The sequence below is a fragment of the Apteryx mantelli genome, chromosome 6 (genome assembly GCF_036417845.1).
Source record: "Apteryx mantelli isolate bAptMan1 chromosome 6, bAptMan1.hap1, whole genome shotgun sequence".
Lineage (NCBI taxonomy): Eukaryota > Metazoa > Chordata > Aves > Apterygiformes > Apterygidae > Apteryx > Apteryx mantelli.
The window spans coordinates 45901324-45926001 of NC_089983.1; the positions used below are offsets into that span (position 1 = coordinate 45901324).

The 24678-nt window shown below is 41.4% G+C and overlaps 1 protein-coding gene across 1 annotated transcript in view; it reads left to right on the forward strand.

Moving 5' to 3' along the window:
• The first annotated feature begins 3652 nt into the window (after positions 1-3652).
• The window catches only part of KYNU (kynureninase), a 59153-nt gene continuing 38127 nt past the window's right edge, over positions 3653-24678 (forward strand). The window contains exons 1-4 of the mRNA XM_067298596.1: positions 3653-3659; positions 9191-9380; positions 14137-14257; positions 20589-20671. Coding sequence (XP_067154697.1) covers positions 9212-9380; positions 14137-14257; positions 20589-20671 — 373 coding nt within the window. The 5' untranslated portion in view covers positions 3653-3659; positions 9191-9211. The remainder of the gene's footprint in view (positions 3660-9190; positions 9381-14136; positions 14258-20588; positions 20672-24678) is intronic.

Below are 24678 nucleotides of genomic sequence, written 5' to 3' on the forward strand. Positions count from 1 at the left end.
TAAGAGCCAGGGGGGTTTACTGTTCTTGTTTTGCCTTTCTTGGAAATCATTTGACCCTGAGTCCCCTATTGTCCCACTCTTGGTATTTCTAGTGTTAGTGCAGTGGTGGAATATTTCTCTCTACATGTTATTGCAGAAAAGGAAATAATTTCTTATTTCTATTCATTTTTTTCATAAATACTCTACTTTAAAAATAGATCTTAAAGGACAAATACTGTGTTTAAAGACTCAGAAAGAAATGCAAATGAACACTGATGTAGAGCATGAAGAAAAACAAGATTAGGAGCAGGTCACATAATGGGGGAAAATACATTTGTATCTAAGGGGATGTGCCTAGCAGTCTGATTAAAAAGAAATTATGGGAAATGTGCATCAGACAAGCAAGAAGATTTTAGAAGCTCACTTTGGCCACCCAAAAGGCAACCAATAATTTAAAAGGAGCTACTGCACACTGCTCTGTAAATCAAAACCTGGATCATAACTGTAGAGAGAAGACAGGCAGCTTTACATGGGGAAAACCAGAGTGACATTAAATGGATTGAGAGACTGGGACCATTTTTTCAGTCTGAACCAGACCTAACATTAGAAGCAGACAACCAGAGTGATGTAAAGAGGCAAAACACACATCTTCACTTCCAACCCTTCAAGCAGGAGCACGTAGCTCTTTAAGGTCTGGAAGGGAGGAGGAAGAGGTAAGCGAGAGCAGGTGTAGGCCATCCTGATCAAGTGGGATTTAAATGTGCCTTGCGGTAGAAAGCAAATTTTTCAGGCAGAGCACAGAAGGCTTGGGGATGGGAGGAGGAAGAAAGCAAGAGCAAGCACCAGGTAGGTATAGCAAGCTCAGCAGAGAGGAGACCAAAGGTTTTAAGCTGTTGGTTACCAAGTCTTATTCTTAGGCCTGAGGTGAAGTGCATCATGCCATCATCAGGTAAAATGTGCAGGTTGCGTGCTTTGAAAACAGTTGTGGGCCTTGCTTTGTAACTATAGACAATTTTAGTTTTTCTAAGCAGCTGGGCACAGGCCTGAGCTCTGTGCCCCAGGTGTGGTTGTGTGCTGTTTGGACACATCCCTGCCTTGCTCTTTCTTTTCTGGGGGTAGAAGCTGCAGTGTTTTCCTGTCTTCTGGGCCATCTTGTCCTTGCTAAGACCTGCCTTTTACGGTTAAAGAGAATCTTTCATCGTTTGCTAGATCGCTTTACCCTCTTGACAGCAAGAACACTTTGGGATAGCAGTGTCAAAACAAGGTTTGCTGACCTGATGAGCTGCACGTCCTCGCAGCCCATTGAGCATGGGATGGATTTGCTACAGGGCGTGCTTGGTTATTTTTGTCATCTGTTTGGAGAAGGAAGTATGTGTTTTGTCGGGGTGACAAACAAATTCAGTATGAGTTTTAGCAGTGTTCCTCTGGCGCAGATCTCATGGTATCCCTCCATATGGGGACACGGTTGTTGTTACCAGGGCTTGGATAGGCTCTGGTGAGCCTGGGACAGCGGTGGCAAATGGCAGGAGGAGAAAGCAAACAGTTAAGAAGAGAGAAGAGATGAAGCTGTGTCATAGCACACTCACAGCCTGGTCTTGTGGTACTTGGTTTAGCGCTGTTAAGCACCTCAGACTGATTTTTGGAAAGCTGCTTGTTTGAGAAATGTGCTTTCCTTTACGACCTCTTAATTCTCTCTCCCCCACGCATTCCTTGTACAACCCTGAGTTACCTAGGCGTGCTGAGCTGCTCTTCGCACAAAGCTGCAAACCTTTATTTATTATCTTATTTATTTTTTATTTACATATTCTATTCCTTTCTTGAACTGTCAAATGTCACTGCTTTCCAGGTGCTCTCCTGGCTGCTCCTGGAAGATGGTCATGGTGGGGCTGGTGCTGCTGGGGTTTCTGCCTTCTCCTTGGGCTGTCCCATGTGCATTGGCTTTGTCATGTCTGGTGGTGCCTTCCTCCTGCTCTCTGCTTGCTTAGCACCATCACAGGGGAAAAAAGACTATTAGATTAGTTCTGCAGCTAAAAAAGTCGCCTGTAAGACATGGTGGCTTATTTTGAGCATTGGCTTCAAGGGCAAAGGTTTTGTCTTTTTATCTTTCAACCCCTCCAAAGAGGAGAGAAGAATAGCTGGGAAGAAGGGGTCAGAATTCCTACTGTTGTGCAAAGGCACAAAAAGATAGTCTGCCTTTGCCAACACAGCTGCTCTTCTGCTGTTGTTGACAATCAAGGACAAAACTCAAGATGCTTTTGGAAAAGAAAATGCAGTGGGAAAATCTATGCTTTAGTATTCTTGTGTTTTTCTTTCCAAGGGCGCACTGAAATGTAACATTGTGTTTCAGTTAGATTTTAACATGAGCAGAGAACCAAAAAAGAAATAAGTACCTTTTCTGAGTGAATCTGATGTTGGCTCCTACTTGCATTAGTTGAGGCACTTAGAAGTGCCTCAACCTCTCACTCTTCCTTCTTGGCCTGAATTCCTGGTGGTACAATGTCTCCTGAGCAGCGGTCCAGGCTTCCTGTTGGGGAAGCAAACAAGACAGGGAAATCCAAAACATCATTTTGCAGTGCAAAACAAGGTATGAGTACCTCATGAACTGGGGAATAGAGATTAATATTGAGTCAAAACAGAACTCATCACTTTTATTCCTAGCAATGAAAATGAAATGTTTCAGTTCAGCAGTGCCAAATATTTTGGTGCTTACTTAAAATAGAAATCTAGTTTTTAAACAAGCATTACTGCAGGATTCTTTGCATGCAGAGAACCGTACTGGGAACATGGGTTAACAATTTTAATTTAGGGTTACCACTTGGACCTCTTTGCCCATTTATCTTCCCTTGTTGTAGTATTTTTCTGACACTTCAGAGGCTGAATAGAGACAAAAATGAAATTATTTTTATTGCTTTCAGACAACTATGTGCTGTGTGTGTAGGAATGGATCTAGCTCAGAGGCACATGGAGGGGATGGAGCAGACAAAGAATGCATGGGTGGTATGAGATAATGTTTATGGGAGAGTGAAGGGGAGTATAGACTCTATTCTTCTATAACTTCAACTCTAAATCCTCTATTTCCCATGCTGGTAAATCCATGCTTCATGTAAATATGAGTTGCTCCATCTGCTGTGTTGCTAATGTTGCTGACTTCTAGCTGCTATGATATTGATCTGTTTCCTCACTTTTTCTCCCTATTTTTTTATTTTTATTTTTTATTCCCTCTGATTTGCCTTGCCTTGCTGCTGTGTCTAATTCCTATCCCCTTGTTAATAGCCAGTGAGAGATATTTACCTTGGGGGACCTACTAGGTTGCTGCTGATCACAAGAGCTCTGCAGAGCCGGGCCCAGTGTGTCTATCGATGTTTCCACCCCTTTCCCTTCATGCCAAGCCTAGAGAGGTTGGTTCAAAACCATTTTCGCTAGAACTGACCGTGGGTCCCGTTCCAGTGCCTCTGTAGGAGAAAGATGCGTTCCTAATTTAATTAGAGCATTTAGTTAGTCTGCGGTGACAAAGGAAAAATTAATAATAAACGTGGCTTTTGGTTAACAGGGGTCACATGTCGAGCCGCTGCGCGGGTCAGAGTCTAAGAGCAAACACGTGACCGTCGCTGTTTCTTAACTCTACGCTGGGCATTTGCGCAAGCATTTCCTTGTCCTCTGGAGCCGCTGCCAACTGCAGGGTAACGTGGTTTCGCCCCGGAGGGGCAAGATGAGTTTTACATGTAAAATTACTTTTAACACTGAATCACTTCTTGACGCTAAGGTCAACGGGCACCTAAATTGCTCTAAGTAACGGCGTTTATTACGGTTCTGCGCTGTCATGTTCCCCTGCCGCAGCCGTGACGCTCTGCTGTGTCACTCGCTTAATTATACGGTTGTGTGTTTGCCGCTGTGTCTGTTGTGTTGGGCAGGCTATGAACATTGAGAGTTCCTTCTCTCCCTACGGTTCTGCAATTTAAACAAATTCACCGAAGTGTGTTTAACCTGAAGTAAATTTAGAGTGAGTGTTGCTCTGGGCTGTGCGGTTTGTTTTTTGTTGTTTTTTTTGCTTTGTTTTTAGAACTTCCTTCTGCAAAATGGCTTTCACAAAAGCGATTTTACTGGTGTAAAGACGGGGAGGTGAAGGAGCCCTTGCGCTGTGTGCAGTTCTGTCGGTTCTCCGTGTTTGTTTGTTAAAGCGGTTCCAATCCAGCGGCGCTACTGGTGCTTCAGGGGGTGTGTTTTGACAGCCCAGCCCTCGGCAGCGAGCGGGCGCATCCAGGCGTGTGCACCCCCCTCCGTTCTCCTAAAGCTCAGTTGAGCGGACACCTGAAAATGTCAAAGGTCTGCGGGCTGAGCAGCGTTTAGCAACCTGGTAAACAGCTATTGGAGGGCAGAAAGGGCAGGACCTGTTATTTTCATGCTCAAAATTTTTTTTTTTTTGAAGATAATGATACAGCTTTTAAGCAGAGATGCATTGTATGCCTGTGTCGGCACTGTGTTGGGTAGAAGGACTGTGAGTAAAATCTTGGGTTACTTAAGGAAAATGCTTAAAAGGGGCTGAGAGCTATTTACAGTGGTTTTATTTCTTTTTTTTAATAAAGACATCATGATACAATTCTAGGCAGAGAGCAGATCTATAAGAGCATCATAAGTGGATCTAAAAATAGTTCAGATAATCATTCTTATAATTAAACCTAATGGACCTTTCTGTGTAAGTTTGATAAGATGGCTTGTTAATAGTCACACAATTTTTTTTTTCCTATTTAGTCAGTAAATTATGCATAAAGGACAAAACAGGAATAGCTGGCCAGGCATTTGTGTCACTTGTGTCTGGCTATTTCTCATCCGTTGTCTTTCAGGGTTTTAAAATGGGAGGTGAAATAGTCAGGCTGATATTTGTGCTGATAAAATATATATATATAATGATGGCTGTTTCCCGGCCTGTTTTATTCTGGTTGTGTGTGCTGTTCTTGAAAACGTGAGGTTGCCTGCAGTTGTGGGCGAGCTCTTTGCACCAAATTGGAGGAGGAAGGAAACGGGGAGCAGGTGAGAGGAGAGCAGTGGAGGGCTGAGAGCAGCCACAGGGTGAGGGGAGCAGTAGCAGAAAAGCAACACACAGTAGAGACGAATAATCCTGGAGTAGGGAATGCAGTGAAGATGTCACAAGGGTAAAGGAAGCATATTAAAAAAAAAAAAAGCTGACTTCACGCTATCTGTATCTTTAAAGCCAAACAGCATCAGGAAATTTCAGGGAAAGGAAGCAAACAGCTGAATGCTTTTTAAATTTTTTTCTCTCCAGAGGAGGAGGTGGAGGCAAGGTGTTTCTCTTAAAATATTGATTACTTTTACTGAGCTGTATGGAAAAAATCCTGATAAGAAACAATGTTTATCAGGGTGGGAAGAACATTTGGTGTTGATGGGTCTGAATTTTAACTTGACGAGGATACAGAATATGCTTAGCAGTTAAATGAAGATAATTGGGTGAAATAAAGTTGTTCTGTTCTCATACAGATGTATTTTCTCTGCATGTAGAAATTAACAAATGACTCATAAATTATTGTGAAATAATTGCATGGGACTTCATTCTGTAGCAATTAGAAAAATGCCATCATGTCAGCCATAAAGGTTAAAAAAAAAAAATCTGTTTTTTCATCTGTATGAAGCCTAATTCTCATTCTAAGGACAAAAGTACTTTCTTATTCTGGCCTCAGAAATGGATCTCTGGGATTTCATTCCTCAATAGGATTTTGATTGATTTTATTTTAGTAGTTTTATCTTATTTCATAATGTTTGTATTAAATCAGATACCTCTGAGCACTTAATCATTTTTAGCTTCTAGATCTTTGTATTTAATATTATATTTGCTGTCAAAATGTAATATAAATAAGAATCATAATAAAGGAAAGTCATTGATCAGATGGAGCAAAATACAGCAACAACAAGGAACCAAAAGCCTGATCCAGAAATCTGTGTGTAATAAAGAGACACCTACTGACTTCCGTGGGTTTTGGGTCAGGCCTCAAATGGAAACAAAAACCATCTATGCTTGCCAGACGGGTCAGCCGATGACCTGGAATATGATAGTCATTAATCCAGTATAATAACTCTGTCCTTACTGAAAAATGGGAAATAGTAAGTCAAATGGTAGGATGCTGCACTGTGTTCATATGATGTAAAGTGAAGAACTCGCAGCCCAAATGAGAGGGATCCAGCATGCGCCAAAGCATCCTTCAAGCACCTTCTTGTCATAAATTGCAGGGAAATTAGCTGGCATTGCCTGCGTTGGCCTCTGGGGCTAACTGGCGAAGCTGTAAGAGGGTCCTGGACCTTTCTTGTAGGCTGTAGCCAGTGAAGGATGTGGGGGATGGCAATGCTGATGCTGCAGAGCCTGCATCGTAGGGACCAGATGCCTGGGGTGGAGTGCAGAGCCCAGGCCAGCTGATGACTGGGGAGACCTGATTTCCAATCCTTTGTCCAAGGATAGTTTCCATAGTTTATATTAAATAGTCATTAGATAAAATACAGGAACAGAATATCTGATATGCCTTCATTAATGCCTATTGGATTGGGCTTTCTGTGCTAGTGTTGTAAAACAAAGAAGGAAGCACATGGAAACGAGGTAGTTGTAACTTCCAGGTGCTGATTCCAAGATTGCTTGAAAATAAGCTCTGGCATACTGGCTAAACCCATGGGTCCCTAGAATGTGTAATTTGGATGAGTGAAACCTGCGTTACCTTACAGTGTCTTTAGAATACAGCGAGGTGCCAGTATTATTGGTGTGTAGTGTCTACGGACCTAGCCTGCTTTTCTAGATCTATTGGAGGAAAATGGAGGTCTCTAAGCCCTCTTCCTTGATAACTGTCTAATGGGTCCAGAAGGTTAATGCTCTCTGACCTGCATGAAGGTGGTGCAGATGTTGTTACCATGGCCCCAGAAGAGGAGCTGACAGAGGTGGAGTCTTTGGACCTGCCCCTCAGCTGTGGAAGAGCAGAAAAGCCATTCCCCAGGGAATTGGCAGCCTTGTTATAGTGGCAGCAAGGCTTGTCAGAGGTGGCAACCTCCCAGGAGGTGACTGGCTGGATAAACAGATTCCTGTTGGCTGAGCTAGTTCTCCAGTGTCATCCTGTTTGTCTAATTGTAGCCACCTACCTCCTAGAAACCTTGAAAAAAGTCCAAGACCCAAGGTGTTCAAATATCTACCTTTTTTGCCTTCTTCCTTTCCTTTTTGAAGAGGTGGTGGGGATGGCTGATTCAGTGACAATGAGGAGATGCGAACAACCCACCTGGAGCCAGCAATGCAGCAGGACATCTCTAACACCTCTGGGAGAAGCTGAACATCAGCTAAATGGAACCTGCTGGCTAAAAGAGATCTCCTGGCATGTTATTGTCACTGGGTGTGCTGGTGGGAGAGGAGGAATTGCTGCTTAGAGCTGGGGTTGGAGGGAGCACTGTGATCATAAACTAAATGTTAGCAAATTGGACCAGGTAATAACTAGCATCATGCTGGCCATTTGGCCAAAGCATATACAAGTTTGTGTTAATTAGCACCGATAAGGCTGTGATATTTAGGGGGTTATAGTTAAGCGCTGGCTGTTGTCCTTCCTGTATGTGTAAATGAAGCTCTTATTTGTGCCAACTCCTAGCAAACATCAATATTTGAGGGGGGAATAAAAGTAATCTACACTTATGTATTTGACCCATCTGCTTTTATTTCTTGTTATTGTGGATTTAATCTTTAAAAAAATCTATAATTTGTAACATAACTGCATGCTGACTATTGGAACCCATTTTCTACCCCAATCTAATCTAGGTTAAGTGACAATGAATGTGTTCCTCAGCTTGCTATAACCCATATAATCATCTGTTGTTCTCCCCACAGCTTGTTTCAGGATAATTATCTGTAGTAAGCTATTGGTTTTAAGAAAAGAGAGCTACTGGTTTTAACAAAAAAGTGTCTACTGAGAGATGGCTTTCTGCTTAGAAAAGAGGGAAATGCTTTATTCTCTTGTGGCTATAGATTCCATGTTGTACGCTCATCTCTTATTTCTGTCTATCCTCCTAAGTTTCTGTTTCTCTTGTACTTATTTTATCTCAAGTTGTACGGAACAGGATAGTCAATTCAGTGCAACACCACATTTTTTTAATGTTTATTTAGCTCTGTTCCTTGCTAGCTGAATGAATATAATGGAACTATACAGGCAAGAAGAAGAAAAAATAGCCAGGATTCATTTTTAACATCCCAAAGTGTTTTGGTGCAAAGGTATAGAATATTGCATAGTCTGTCTAGTTTCCTGAATTAGGGAAAACACCGAGCACCCAAATGAGCCTTCCAGCTGCTGTCTGCAACAGTATGCAGCAGGGGAGCATTGCAAAATTTTGCTTAGAGTACAGAGTGCAAGTTGTAAATCTTCTTTGCCAATAGATATGTAAAGCCACCTGCACCACCGCTATCTTGAACACAGTGGTGTCTCCAAACATTACAGCTATAGAAATATATCTTTTTATAAAGATCAATGAGCTTGTAGATTTTGCAGTTGCAGTTTTAGATATTCTTTAGAAAATAGTCTGTCACATCTGCAGCTTGACTTGTGCTTCTCCCCTTTCCCAAGACAAATGGAGCTAAACACCAGGATATTTGGTATGTGGTGTAGCTAGAATGAAATATTATTTCAAGGTCCTGGTCTCGAAAGGCATGTTTCTAATCATGGCTCTGTCCGCCAGCGGTGCCCTCCCTGCTCTGCCCCTTGTACACAAGCATGGATATACCCAAACACCCGCTCCTGTTTGGTGAGGAAGGAAAAGCTGGAAGAGTTTGAACATTGCACAGCCTGGAAAACACCTTCAGCGAGTCTGTGTGCCCGTTCTCCTTAGGAGCACGGATTGCAGGAACAAGCCTCTGGCTCACATCCCGAAATTGTGAACGACACTCCAGTGTTTGTAACTGCTGTTGGTGTGGTGGTAGAGCTCGGGATCTGCTGATATAGCTTAAAAAGGGAGCAGCGTTGTATCTATGGGGGGAAAAATGCCTTTGGGGGTTACAGCAATATGTTGCCTTGGAAATATTTGAATTGATCAGTTTTACTCTTACCACTCTATTCAAATACTTCACTTTTAAGAAGCTTTAAATTAAATAAGTTTGTCTTGAATGATGCAGCTTTAGTGGCTGCTTATCAGCCACTAGCAAATACGCATAAGGTAGAATTTAAACTGTGGCACTTCTCATTTTAAGGTGCAATTGGATGACCTGAAAATGGATCCATCTTCCCCTGTGTTACCAGCAACCATTTTGGAGCGAACTGCCTCGCAGCTCGGATGCAGCCCAGCCGACGAGAAACTCGCCTTTCACTTAGATGAAGAAGATGAGTTAAAGCACCTTCGCGAATGTTTCTACATCCCCAAAGTCAAGGATCTGCCTCCAAGTGAGAGTTATAATTATGGGGGGGGGGGGGGGGTTGCATCTTCTGCATGTGTTTATCACAAATCTTTGGAAATCACTGTCACTTATGAGATAATTGAGCAATTGCAGTCATATCGGAGCACAGCATGTCCCTGGTGTTGCTAAATCAATCCGTCAACTTATTCTAGTACCGAAAGCTTCATGCTCTCATTCCCATCCTGAATAAAATGCGAGGATGCAGTACTTTACATGGTGCTTATGCTGTCAGTCAGCTGCTTTGAACAATATAGTGACTGATTGAAAATTATAGGCAAAAGCATTTCTATCTAATGGCTCAAAACTGCAGTGTCGCTCAGAACTTTCAGTTTGGAGCAGTTGCTGCTTCAGTATAATATAGTTTGGTATTATCTATCTAGTTACAATTATTTTAGTTAATGAAAGAGACGGCAGATATATTGTATTAACATTTATGTCTTATTGCTGGTAGTAGAGATGACTTTCTTCCTGAGGCCTAGGACTTTCTTCCTGAGGACTATGCTTTAGAACAAATAATTGATCTGAGCAAATAATTCATAATGAAACAGTTATTTGAAGATTTTTTCTTTTCCCCCTACTTCTCTCATGAATTGCCTATGAATAGATAACCACACTTGACTTAAATGTAGTTTTGCAAAAATGATTCTCTGAGGTTTTTCTGCCTCATTCCCAGTCTGTAGCTTGTATTTTAAAGAGCATGTGGCCTGCCTGGGTATGGGGGCAGGGTTGCTTTGATCTAGGTTCTGATCCTTCCTGGTTTTGTTGAACTACTCACTTTGCTCTAACGTGTAGGGAGCAGGACCCAAACTCTGGGGCTGTGCTGAGGACCCTGATCCTGGCATGCTGGAAGCTGGAGCAGTGTCATGCTATTTCCTTAGACGGTGAATTTGTGTAGGCGTAATCAGTCTCCTGCTTTCTCTCCTTATCAGGAAGCATCTATTAAAAATTAATGGGGGAAAGGATGATATCAATTTCTTTGATAGAACTTTCCTCTGCAAAATATTTTCATTTTCTAATAGATATAGAAAAAACTTTCTGCAGATTTTTTTCTGGAAAGGATGATGCATCAGAAACTGCAGGTGTGGTGACCAAATTCTTTGGTAAAGATCCATCACAGAACAGTAATGATTGCCTGAATTCCTGGATGGTTTTGGAATTATCTTACTAATCTGCATGCAGGTCCTTCTGTGACTGACGTGGGGTTGCTCAGCTGTCTCCAGCGCTGTGCTGGCCTGGGGACCGCACCGTGCTGGTGGGATGCTGGGCGGTAGCTCACGTTGGCCTCTGTGCTGCCATGGTTATTCTAGCTACTCCATAAGATCCAGCTCAAGCAAGGTACTGGCCCTGCAACCTGTCTTCGCCAGCGGTATGTCACTGCCTGTGCGCCTGTGTCTGCATTTTCTCCCTGTTTTGATACCCTTGTGACAGCATCCATTGCTTCCTTTCCAACCTCCATTATATTTTTGTTCTTCAATTACCATAATATTCAGACCCAAAGGCTATGGATGTACATTTTGTTTTTCAGTGACTATAATATTTAGACCCAAAGGCTGTGGATATATATGTTTTAGTGAAGATAAGCAACCTACATAATAGTACAGATTGAACAGGGCAGAGAACCCATCATTCTTGTATTCTCAAATTGAGGGGTTTTTCTTTCTTTCCTCTTCTTCCCCTGCCTTTCTTTTCCTTGCTTCAACTGTTATCAGAAACAGCTTCCCTGCTGAAAAACAGCAGGGGCAAATATATATATTTACATTGTGTATACCATAGAGACTGATCTCCTGTGACATTTATCTTAGCACAGGAGTGGATCCTAGATAATGTGCTTCTGAAGATAAATGTCATTACAGAGATTAGCCATCAAATATTCTTTATATATTTACATAAAACATTACAATGAGGTTTTAAAATGTAGCCTTACACAAAGCAGATGAACATCTGTAGGAGACGAGTATAAGATTATGTACATAAAAATATTAAAAAAAATCATAGTAGTTTAATTTGACTATCAACTTACAAACTGTGCAACAGCTGTTTATAAAGTTTATTTGTTGCATCAGTCAAGTGAAACCCTTGAGCAGACTAATTCTGTGGCAGATCTTTCTGCGATGCCGTGGGCAAGCATGAGAGATGAGGCTCAGGTGAGCAAGGGGGAAGGATGACAGTAGAAGACTTGGAGAAATGCTCAGGTTTCCTCTCTCCTTGGAGCTGCCAATAAAGTATTTTTAATGCTGTTTTTTTTGGGGGGGGGGAGGGGGGTAGAGTTGGAGTGACTGGATTACGGCTGGCAGTCAGGCTCCAAACCACCAAACTGACTAAGGCTGTTGCTTGTGTGTGTTTTTTTATCCCATAAAGGAATAGAGCATTTTGGGGGGCTCTTTGGAATAAAAAGATGTCCCAGAGTGAAAGTGTTGAACTGTATTTCCCTGAGGAAATGTTTAAAGATCATGTTAATCTAATAAATCTGGCACTTTGTGGGGGGGCACAGGGAGGTGGGAAAGACAGGATCTTCTATCCTTCAGGTAACAGGACGCAGGTGATACATAAGCAGATACAGTCCCTCCTTTCTGGTCAATGAAGACACTGTCCTTTCCTTTTGGACTGAATATTTTTGAAAAACCACATGTTCTTTTTTGAGATTTAAGAGGCCTAGAAGCACATCTCTAAGTGTAATGTAGGGCACTGGGTGTATTAGTTTGCAAAATAATATAGGTTATTAGATCTGACCAGTTGGCACAAATCTGAGTAGGTGTGAAAACCATTTATCTAATTAATGTAAAATATTGTTCATGCATTTTTATTTAGGGTGCTCCAAGGACACATTTCAATAATCATCTTACTGTTTTGCACAGGTCTTTATTTTATCAGCTGTGCTTATTTCCTACTGGTTGTGAACATCTCAATATATGTTCCTCGTCAACTGTAGCGCCTCTGGAAATAAGAAGGGCCAATTCTGTGAGAAATGAGGGTAGAGTAATTTGTGGAGAGATAAGTGGTAGTCTAAGAATACTAATGCTTGACTGTAAGGAATATAACAAAGACAGAGGAAATGTTAGAGCATAACAACATGCTGGTCTGGAAAAGCTGTGAAATGATGATGGCACCAAAAGAGTGTATTTTGAGAAGCAGCGGTGGTCCAGAATGAGTCTTTTAATGATATCAGAGAGGAGGAAATAAACAGCATTTTGTGAAAAGAAAGAGTACAGCTCAATACAGAGTTGATAACACGCCCCCCCAAAAGAATATTCAAAGTAATAGATGTAAAAGTATGAAAAGACATTTTGTCAAAGAGGTAATGCTGTCTTTCTGCAACAGTGACCCAATAGGCATTTTCGTTTAGAGAGGACTGTGGCAAAAAAAAAGCTAATTTGCTTATAATTCATTACCTGTTTTAATGCTTGATTGGAATTTAAAGACTATTAGTGAGATTTAGAGCTCTGAATCCTTGAGCAAAAATCCTTCTCTGTATTCCCAATGAGACACTATTATTGTCTTTCTTGATAGCAAAAGAACTGTTAATAGAACCAATTTAGGAGCATGGATAATATTTATACCTTTCTGTTTTCATTCATATTAGAATACAGATGAAAAACAGACATAGTATCTGTAAAACAGATTAGATTGAAATTGCTCTCTGACTTATGCTTTCTAAAAGCTTCTAAAGCTTTAATTAAGAAATTACCTAAGTTGTCTATACTTCTGAAAAATGTGTTTCTGGTGAAGTTCAATGAAGTTAGTAATTGTTAGTGTAAAAGGTAGTACAAGACCTTTTCCAGGCATCTAATCTATTTTTCTACAGCCATAACACAAAACTTTCATAGAAAGAAATGCACTCATATAATTTGTTTCTAGCATGTATCTTAGCACATTCATTTAATCTTTCTGTTGAGGCGTATCAGCAATATTTATCAAAATAACACAATTTTAAGTATATGTATAGATGAATGCAAATTGCTTACTACCTCTAGAAGGTCATCATCTTTTGTCTCTCCCAGAATCTCTAACGTAAGAAATAATAGAAAAAGGCAATGTTTGGATTGATAGATGATGACGCAGGGTAATTAGATTGTTCAGAACCTCACTAGAACTATTATTTATAAGTTTCCAGCGCCTTGCTTTTCTCCTAATCATTGAAAGGATTTGTCAACATCACAGATGATATGACGTGCAGCCCACAATAGATGCTGACGAGACAAGAACTTTTGAGGCTCTCTAAAAATATTCTGTGCAATGCCTACATTTTTTCTAAACAGTGATTTAATCAGGCAGGTAGAACTTAGATGAAAGACACAGATTTACCTGGTCTTAACTTTTATTAAATGTATGATTCCAGTAGTTACATGACTCAGAGTATGAATATACAGATGATGGAAGAAAAGTGGATAGGCTGGTCTGGAATATGCTTCCTCTTCACTTGTCCTTGGGGCACAACTGGTGGCTGCTCCCCTATAGCTCCAGGGTTTAATGCTGCCTGAAGTCACATTAGCTCTAAAACAGATATAGATGGTCTTGGCCACAAATTGCAGGAGGACTGGGTGATAATCACTTGCAAAATGCCCCACTGTCCTTGTCCTCAGGTCCTCAGTGAGCGTCACCTGTATGGTGTCCCGGGAGGGAGGTAAGGATATTGCATCTCCTGAGTCTCCCTTCTTGTGGTGTTAGTGCTCGTGGACAACTGCTTCCCCTCTCTCTCCCGTGTGCATTCACATGTTTGTGTTGTCTGTGGTTTTCCCCTGCAGCCGATCTGAGCCTGGTGAACGGCAACGAGAGCTGTGTATACTTTGCTGGGAATTCTCTTGGGCTCGAGCCAAAGAAAGTTAAGGCTTACTTGGATGAAGAGCTGGACATGTGGGCTAGAACGTGAGTACATTTCGGGATGTGCAAAACATTAACCACTTGTGCTTCGGATGAGCACTACATCTTATTTTGGGATCTGCTTTGGAAGCGTTTTAATAGAACAGTGTGTTTAAACCCCCTCCAAGCCAGGAGTAACAAGTTCTGTGTTTCCCCAGCGCTATCTGAACCCCCTTTAGAGGGGCGAGCAGTAAGGCAGGCAAGGAGAAACTCCTGGCTGGGATGGTCTGTGCTGCGCTCGGCGGCTCTGTGCCGGCTCCTCTCGTGGACCTGCCCAGCTTAACCATCCCCGCTCAGTTGCTATCTGTGTTTATACACAGGACACAAACGCATTTAGTTACTGCTGCTTGCCACTGAATGTGATTCAATTTCAGTCTCCATGATTTTCTAATCAGTATTTTTAACTGCTTGTGATTCATCCCTGCAGTCCTTATAACAGGCAAGTTCCCCTCTAAAAGGCATTGAGGACAAGCAGTGCCACTGCCAGCGCTGGCAGCTTCTTGGCTTCTCTTAAGCCAGGTCCATGCCTGACGGGCTCATCTGATTTTGAAAGAAACATTCCTGTCTTCTCGGGAACATCTCAGAACTGAGCAGGGATTGCAACAAGCTCTGCTGAAAGGAGCTGACGTAAAAGACAGGAGAACTAGAGGGACGCGCTTCAGCATTGCGGAAAAGGGGGATTTTGTCACTCTTGAGTCTCCCTTGCAACTGAGTTGTGACAGCAGGCTTGGGCTCATAGAAAGTGAGGTTATACTGGAGAGGAGGGAAATATATCCATATAATATATATGCACACATGTATATAAACACACTCCCTTATGATGATTAAATGTTACTCTGTGCACATGTTTTTGCTGAGGTGTCCAGCACATACCTGAGCAGCTGGAGCAGGGAGGAGTAGGGAAAGAAATAGGTAAAAATCTGGTCGCTGAAGGCAGGAAAGGAAAGTAACATCCAGATGAATGAGTGAGCTGGGAAAGAGGAGCAGTTTTGCTGGGTATGGGATATGAGTGGAACAGATGTGATTTTTATGGTGAGTGAGCAGAGGAAATACGGGGAGGTAGAAAGAGGAAAGCTAATCTTGCTAACTGGGAAACCCTGAGCAGCAAACCCTGTAGACAGAGATTTCACAGCACAAATGTGAAAATTCTGTAGCTGCTGTTTTACTCATTAATATATGAATGCTGTGGGTTAATAAAAATGGTTTACCACCTCTTATTTATTACTTACATTCTTGTAAGTGAGAAGGGAGTTGGGAATGAATGAGAATGAATTTGAACTTTGGGAAGCGCTCTTTCCTCCTGGTTATTCATTCAGCACAGCACTGCAGTTTCTCCAGTCATTTGAAAAAAATTGCAGCCCTGTCCATTTCTGTATGATTATCATACTTTATCAGGGAAACAGCTGAGTTCTTTCAAAAGGTAAAAGTCAGATAGCACTCTTATCTGCTAAAATGATGCTCTGGGAGTGCAAACATATTTCAGCTCCTTTGCTGTACCTTTTTATTGGTTCCCTTCTGTTCTTATGCCTGCCTTTGCTACAGTGAAGGATTTTTTTAATTTTTTTCTAACTCAATGTTTATAAAAATCCCAAAGAAAAGGGGAGGCAGCATGTTTCTCCAGAAGATCCAAAGTGTCTTCAGTAGCTGTGTCTAAGGGGGAAATAAGGTTGAACATGATTTCAAACAATTGGAACAGGAGGAGCAAACTTAGAAAGGTGAAAGGCTGTTTGCCAAAAATACAACTTGGGGCCCAAACACTTTATTTGGAATACATCAGAAAAAGCGTGCGTGTGCGAATCGTGCTAGCTGGAGGTGCACCTAAGGCAACTGGGAATGTCAGGGTAAGGTCAAGCTAAATTTGAGCAGAGCAATTTATGCTTAAATAAGCCAACAGGGAGCAGGGTGCTGGGGACCACAAAGGAGTAGACAGTTGAAGATGAACAAAATGGGTGTTTTTATTTCAGTCACCAAGGACAGATGAGCAAAATCCAGTCAAAGGTAATAGCTGTTACCAGCTGAAGCCCCTTCAATGGCTCATGTGCAGGCAGCATGGAGTTTAGTAGCTGTGGCTTAGATAAATAAATAGCAAGAATCTAAGAAATGGCATACAAATTAGATGCATCTTTCAAGTCAGCAATGATATAGATTCTGGCTCTCTTATAAATAGGTTTATCGCATTTTCTGTTTGTTTGTGTCTTGGGACTCATCTCAAATGGCTGCTATACTTGTCTCTTTAAACTGTTTTAGCTGCTTATAGCTGATAGGCAAGAATGGAAAGGAAGATTATCCAGCATCTATTGTCAAGGGCAAGGAAGCACAAATCTTTAGCTCTGTGTGGTGATTGCAGTGACTCATTAGAGTAAGGCATGGAGAGAAAGAGGCCTTTCCCCACATTTTGTGTTGTGTTCTTTTCTATGTCTTTTTTCCCCTCTCCTTTAAATGGAAGGTAATACTTTTCTTCTCTTAGCTCTGACTCCCCCATATTTGTCCCTTTTTTATATTCTTTTCTTTCCTAGTTCCTCTTTTTATTTATGTTAATGTATAAAGACTACAAATTCTGTCTGTCATTCTTAATGTAGATTAAAAAAACCTTTGAGACTTCATTCTTTTTCTTCCCCTCTTTTGGGGATTAGAATTGGATTAGAGATAAATCCAAGATTTCTTGAAGTGGGGGGAAAAAAAGGAGAGATGGAGATGTCTCCTCCATGCATGACCTAGAGGAGCCAACAGGCCAGTTGTTTGAAATGTTGAAGACTGAAGTTCAAGTGACTTGTCTGGTTGCATAAGGCCAATGGATATTCTGCAGTGTGTATTTCCCTTTCCCCTCCAGAGCTGTTTATGCAATTAATGTATTATAAAATCATTATTGTATGCATACATATACCCTGTAGTAGGCAATGTCTCATGCCTGAGTAAGTTATTAAAGTGGAACTATTAAAAGGGAGCCTGTTGTAGCCAGGTCACATTCTAGCAAAGGACTAGTAGGATGATTGGGGAGTGGAGAACCTGTTGTATGCAAGTCTTGAGGATTAGAGTTATTCAGTCCAGCAAAATGAAGGCTGAAAGAAAAAATGATTGCTCCATATCTCCATATGAATGTGTCATGAATAAGCCCAGGGGGAAAAAAGGAACCATTTATGTGAAATAACATGTTGGCACAGTAAATATAAACTGGGAATTAATAAATGTAGGCCAGAAACTGGAAAAAATATACATTTCTGAGCATTAAAGTAGTGTAGTCTTGCAACAACCTTCAGATATGAGTATAGTAGACAAAAAGTCCAAGTCTTCGACAAGATAAGTTAACACCTGAAATAGTGAAGAATTGGTCTTAGTGAGTCAAAAGGTGTCTTTGGTTGTATGTGCCTAACTAATCCTGGAGAATATAACAGCCCTGCAAACAGGAGTGCAGCTCAGCAAGGCTTGGTCAATTCTGTCTGACAAACCCACTTCTCCTTCCATTTTGCAAGTCTCATCTCTCCATTCAACCTCTTCCAGCAGGTTAAGCTTTAGAACTGCAAATGCCTGTTCTAATGCCCTGTTTTTTAATTTAGTTTTACCTTCATCCTACTGCTCCATACAGATCTTCACCTTGGATGTGTCTTTCTTTTGGTTATTTCTTTGCTTGAAACCATACTCAAAGTTAGTCTGCATTGGCTCATTAAATAGCTTGCATCATCTTTGGCAAAGAAGCAAGAAGGAAATTTCCACTTGAGCAAGATTTGGATGAGCACAGAAGATTCCTGAAGCTGGCAATTAATTTAAATCCCTTTTGTTGTCTCCTTTGAAACCCTGGGATCATATCAGAATGTGTTTCTAGCTCTCCTAGTCAGCTTTAAATCAACTAGACCTCAGCGCATAAAATGTGGCCTTCTGATTTCTTGCCAAATTGAAAATAAAATGGTAACTGATGAAAAATTAATTTGCACAATGAGAGACTCACAGTAGTTTTTTAAAAAAGTTCTGTTTGTATGGTGCTTTATGGTTTGATGGACCATGTTTTGTATTCACTAATTGGGGTACCTCAATTTAAATCTCTCTTGCTACCTGGGGTGTAGTGGAAACAAATTTAGAGAGTCGGATACCCGTGTCTGAGGTTGTCTCAGTGGAGCGCCAGAAGCATTGCCGTTGTGTCCTTAAAGATTATTACCCCCAGTGGCTACCAGAGCTGAGAGAGAGGGGTGGCATAATATACAGAGATATAAATTCTCTGAGGCAGAGCATAGAATTTTACAGCCTAAGTGTAATAGGATGTATTGTGCCATCAGCAAAGGCTACAGAGTTTCATGTGATTAAAATAAAAAAAGGATCCAAGACTATGCCTTTAACTACCATTTTAGCGGCAATAATTTTTGTCTCTTGGCATTTATATTGGCCATCAAGAGGGAGGCAAGCTGTAAGCTGTGCTGTAATAATAATAATAATATGAATAATAATTAATACTCCCTCTTCCATCTTTAAGTATAGTTAAACTTTCATGTTTTCTTCTCAAAATAAAATATTCTTGTGCCTGAAATCTCATATCAGTTTTCATGATAACTTGGAAATTTATTCCAAAATTTTGCTAGTCTTGTGTGCTGGTATAGAGAACTTTCATCAGTAAATTCCCATTAGAAGGACACTAATGGCTATAAAATCAGAGAAAGCTAATGAAAGAGAATCCCATAGGTAGTTAGGGCTTCATTTTCCCATCTTATTATGTCAGTATCCTGTTTCAGAAATGCAGATCCCCTTGGGCTGGGAGTCACTGAAAAATCTTTGTTTTTCTTTCAACAGTCTGTATTACCCCAAACTCCCTTCATTGCTATGTTACAGTTAAGGGAAATGAGCAGTAATGTCCTGCTGTTTGTGGAACATGGATGACTGCTGTCCTCAGGGAAAGGAGCTGCGTTATGGTCTGATAGGAGAAGGCAGGAACTTTTAGCACTAATCCTGCCCCTCATTAATTTTTCCTTTCCCTAAAAGCTACTGCCTTTATTCCTCATCTGTAAAATGTTCTTGTATATGAGTGTTCTTCCACACTGCCCACCTTTCTGCTATCAAGATCTCATCTGCAGGTCATTCTGAAACTGAGAAAAGATGTCATCTAGTGTGCTGTGACCTTGTTTTACTTAGGGCTGGGGTCCTTGTTGTCACCAGTGTTAGGTTAGACTTGCTCAACATACTGGGGTTGTATTTCATCTGTAAGGCAGATGGTCACCTGTACCTATGCTCTCCTTCAGCTGTTGACCTAAACAGTAATCAGATCAAATGGTATTTTCCAAGCATAAAAGGAATGAGATGGTTAATGCAAATTGTACTTTTTTTTTTGAAATACCCCTAGGAGGCCTGAGGTAGACCCAAGTCAATGAGAAAGGGTCTTCCTCAAAACATTCATCTAATTTCTGTGGGAGGTAGGCATGATGGAACAAACTTCTGCCTGAGAAGGGAAAGTCTGAGGCAGATAGGAAAAACCAATCTTTTAAACAGGCTTAAGCACAGGGGATTCTCCAAAGCTGGTAGCTGCCTCCTACACCCTGTTCTCACATGTCTTAGTCTGCCAGAAGTCCTCTCATGAACTTGAGTGAATGCTTTAGGCCTGTTCTTCCTTAAAAGGTTTGTTGTTCTTTTTTCTTTCTCTCATCGCAGCTTCTAGGTGATTTTCTTTCTTTTGTTCTTTTTTTGTTTTGCCTTTTGCTCTCTGCCCAGCCTCCTGCTGCCTTTGTCCCTGTTCTGAAGCAGCTTTCTGCCATATGCAGCCCAGCATTTCAAACTCCCCAAGTACGCTGCGGTGCTCAGCAAGTATGAAAATCATATAGTGCGAGATGGAAGCCCAGAGCAATGGCTTAACACCGTTATTATTTTTCTCAACCTGTGTTTGTTTGCATTTAAATCTGTATTCTACTGCCTGTGTGCTTAATAAACTTTGTAATGTCTTTATATATGTAGTGTGGCTACCTTAGAAGTTTTCTTCTGTCTTATTTGAAGCAAAAATGAATTCAAGGCACTTGTGACAGATACACACATGCAATTCTGGACTTTCAGTGTAGTGAAGTGTTCAGATTTAGGGTGCTGGTGTGGGCCACCATATGGGATGGAGCATTCCGGAGGAATTTTGAGGGGGTTAAAGCTTGGCTTAGCTTTCAAGCAATTCCTGTCTAAGGAATCAACAGCTGGTTTTCATTAGCTTCTCACTTGTGAGCTTCAGAGTTATAATAAAAATAATGTGCTCAGGTTATGCAAGTCTTCTTCCTTTTCCCTTCTCCAAACATTGGATCTCTGAATCAATTACATTTCTTAGGACTGATCCAAAGGGAGTACGTATGTTTTCATAATTTGTCTCTTTTCCTTTTTTTAGAGGCGTTCATGGCCATTTCAACGGTCGGCGCCCATGGGCTTTGGCAGACGAGTGCATCGTGGACCTAATGGCTGAGCTTGTGGGTAGGTGCGCAGAGATGACACTTGCCCTAGAAACGCAAATGTACTTCTGTTCTTCTACGGCTGGAAGTCCTGAAACTCTGTATCCAGGATTTAGTTCCCTGAGTCCTTTCATTTTAAAGGAGTTTTTCTGACCGCCTGCTACATGGAGTAAAACTTTATTTTAAGGTTTAAGTGATTTAAGAGAAATGTAGGCAGTAATATATGAGCACATGCATATCAGGAAACTAATTGCAGCAAAGGGTTTCTTGGAGCATCATAAACCACTTGGTCTAACATGAGAAGCCCTTTTAAAGGGCAGCTGATATCAGAGAGTCTCCGTCTCTTTCCTAAAAGTGAGCCAATGATCTTTCCCTTTTGAAAAATGACTTCTCTCTAGCTGCTTTCTGCTTTTTTTTCTCCTTTCTCTGTCACTAAATCCAGCCTTGTATCTGAGAACTGCTTATGCCAATGAAGCAGATAATTGGGGCAGGACCTGCTATTTGTAAGTCCCCATTACCCTGCTGCACTCCTTAAGGAACCGGCAGTGCTGAAGGACGCCGACAGCAAATGCGTCTGGTTATTCCAGAGATTGAAAAGTAGCCCTGGAGACTCCTCCTGGTGAGTTTGCCAGCCCCAAAAGCAGTCGTCTGCACCTGGATGCAAATTTCCTCCATTGCCTCTTGCTCTGTCCTCTGTGTAGTTGCTAAAATAATCTTTCACTGTGATTTCTTTCGGATCTGTTGCTATTGGAAAGGGGAAGAGAAACGACGTTGGCACGGTCTCTCTCAGACCGTGTTTCTCCTCAATCCTTACGGCTGTTGTCAAGGCTAGGTTAGTAGATTTTAGTTAGATTTAGCCAGTATTTCAATTTAGCTGTTGAAGGTAACTGTCAATACTGACCGTCTGAACTGAGTTATCATGGGTTCATTTGTGTTGTCACTAAGAAAAATATTACGGTTAGGTTGACCTAGCATATGTTAGATATTGTCTCATGTAATTTTTCCTCCAATTATAGACAAGTGTACAAAGAGCCAAGCTATGGCTTTCCTCCTTCAGGAGGAGTAAGTGGGCTCGGAACAAGAGGAAGGGGAGACATTAAGGAGTGCTTCATGACAGGCTTATTTATATATTTATTTAACTCCTAAAGCAAATAAAGGGAGCATGTGCAAGCTTCCTGACTTCTTCATGAAGCTTCCAAACAGCTAAAACATTGGAAATTTTCACTGGAGCAGAACAAATACGGAAAAACTGTGTTATATGTTTATCCATAATGTAAGTACTAAGATAATATAAATATCAGCATGCCTACCCATGACATCATTGTGCCATGTAGAGATATCCTGCTCGTAGGATGAAATAATCCCCAAAATGCAGGTCAGGCGTTTTATCTTTCTAGGTTCTGGCTTTGGTACTTATTATCGTAGTACGTGGTACTGCTCAGGAGTTTAGGAAATGACTTTTTCTTGATGTTGAAGGGCAAACATGGTATATTTATCTACTAACTAGCATGGTATATTAAAGTGTGAGAAACATGGAGGGTTGAAGCTGTCTCTGAACGCAGCTGAATTAGTGATTCCTTGGTCTGCCCCATCCCTTCCGGCAAGCCGGTGCTCTGGTTCAGGTGTAACGGGGCAGCTGCGAGCAGGCAGAGAAACGCAACCTGCCGCACGTCTAGCACAACTGCAGAGCCAAGGCTTTAAAATTGCAAACCTCGAACTTAATTAGCTGGAGGGTGGAGGATTTATCTTAGCTCTGCGCTACGCCGAGAGCAGCGAGCAGCCAGGCTACCTACCTGGAGGTAGTTAGATTTGCAAAGTAGTAGGGTGGACTCTTGATGCTCTCCACGTAACCAGCAGAGATTCGAGGTCCCCCAAGGGCTAATTTTCTAAATTCCCATTGCTGAGACCCGCTGTGGGGACCACGGCCCGGCAGGAGGCGTCAGGGAGGGCAGGCGCGGAGGTTGGCCCTGGACAGCAGCACCTGCAGCCTTCGCGCTGACCTCCTGCCAGCGCTGGTGCCAGTGGCCTTCGGCCTCAAGCTTTAGGTCAAGAGTCCCTGCAGAAAGCATGGAGTCGGGCTGTTTTTTTGTTTTTTCCCCCCCTTAACCATCTGTCTTGCAGAGGTTGCCAGCTCCATGTGTATTATAATATTTGTTTAACTTAAAAGTATTTGAAGCCCAAGGAGAGGAAAATCAGATACTTGCACAAACTTCATCTGATTTGTTGTCAGCCAGGTTCCCTATGTTTTCTCCATACGAAACTTATGACAATGCTCAGACCACACTGGGCTTTACAACTCCATTCATTTTAAACTGTGACGCATATGTTTAATTTCTTTTCTATAAAGCCTGTCATGAGTGAGACATTTTAATGACATTCCCTGCCATTAACTAACTTTTTAGAAAAACATTCATCACTGGAAGGTATTTTGTAGTCCTGTTTTCCTCAGCAGTAAAAGTCAACAGCATCATTTTGGATTTCATTCTCCAGGGCACGTGTGTGGTGTGGTGCTTTTTTTTTTCCTCCTTTTTCAGGGGTTGTTTAATTGAACTGTAAAATGTGACTTGGGCTGAAATCTGGCCTTCAGATTCACAGATCAGTGGGATTTTATTTTATATAAAATACCTCTATATCTTGTTTTCAGTACCTATGTGAGCATCCTTTGAATGTGAATAAATATCTTCCAAAAACGGATGCATTATATATCTGTGCTGGTTATAGCTTCATAATAAGTACTGATTTTTTTTATCTTATATAACAGTGAAAAAGCAAAGAGAATACATGCAGGAAAAGATGTTATGTTACATTAAAATGCTGTCTTCCAATGCAGTACTTAGGATTAAGCACTCTCTTCCAGCAGTAATGTGTAATAGCAAGTATATCAGTATGAGTCAAAAGTGAATTCTGGATTTCTTTTTTTTGAGACTTTGATGTGAGAACATAAACAATTTTACACATTTTTTTATTCAATATTTATGTTATGGAGTAGGAGGAATTGCCACTTCTCACTCTAAGTACTAGTAAGTGAATATTATTTGGGGAGATTCATTCAGGATTGGGCTCAAGACTGTAAAATACCTTTGTCCATGTAATGGTTTATGGTGCTATAACCCCTTGCTTATTGAACGCAGCCCCGTTTTCTTGTTCAGTGAAAGTTACAGTAGTAAATGCGCTGTGAAATGCAGCGCCAAGGTCAGCGGAGGCCGCAGCTTCCCCTTCTCCACGCTCGCGCCGAGCGGCGTGACGGGGCGGCGGTAATCTCGGCTTCTCCTACCAGACTTTATTAAAACGTTGCAACCTTGGCAGGATCACCTTCTGATGGAATCGGATTAACCGTGCGGCCGCCGCTCCGCAGCATGCTCAGGCAGCGCTCCGCTGAGGCGGGACTGGGCGCTGAGCAGATTTGTAGTGACTTTGATAAGGATTATTCGAAATAGCCAAACTGCCTGTAGAACTGGAGCCTTTTTTTTTTTTCTTAAATGATTTTTTTTTACTTCTTCTGGTGCAGATCAGGCCCCTGTTGCAGGCAGAGAGGAAAAGGACGGCTGCGTCTGCCTAACGCAATCATAATCGTCTCTGAAGTTGTGCTTTGCAAACGCTGCTTCCCTTTATTAAAGAGGAGATTTATCAAACGGAACATATGGGTTTTAGCCCGTCTTGGAGATACGGTATAAAGTTAGGAAATAAAGAAAGCAAACATAATTTTGTCTCCGGTGTGCTGGGTCTTTGAATATTGTAATAGGTTAATTGGATCATAGAAAGGTTGTTTTCCGAAATACAGTGCAGGTTATGAAGGATAACAGTTTTCCAATGACATGGATGAAGTTTGTTTTGTGGGCATGAAATTCAATAATGGAAAGCTTTTAATAAATATATAATTTACGGAAGACCAAGACTTACATGACAAATGTAGTGTCATATTTAATTTGGGTTGCTAGCATGCAGCTAAAAATGATCTACAGATTAACCATTTGTTTCGTGTGCGGACGGTGCAGCAGACAGACTTGTTCACGCAGAATCCCAGCGAAA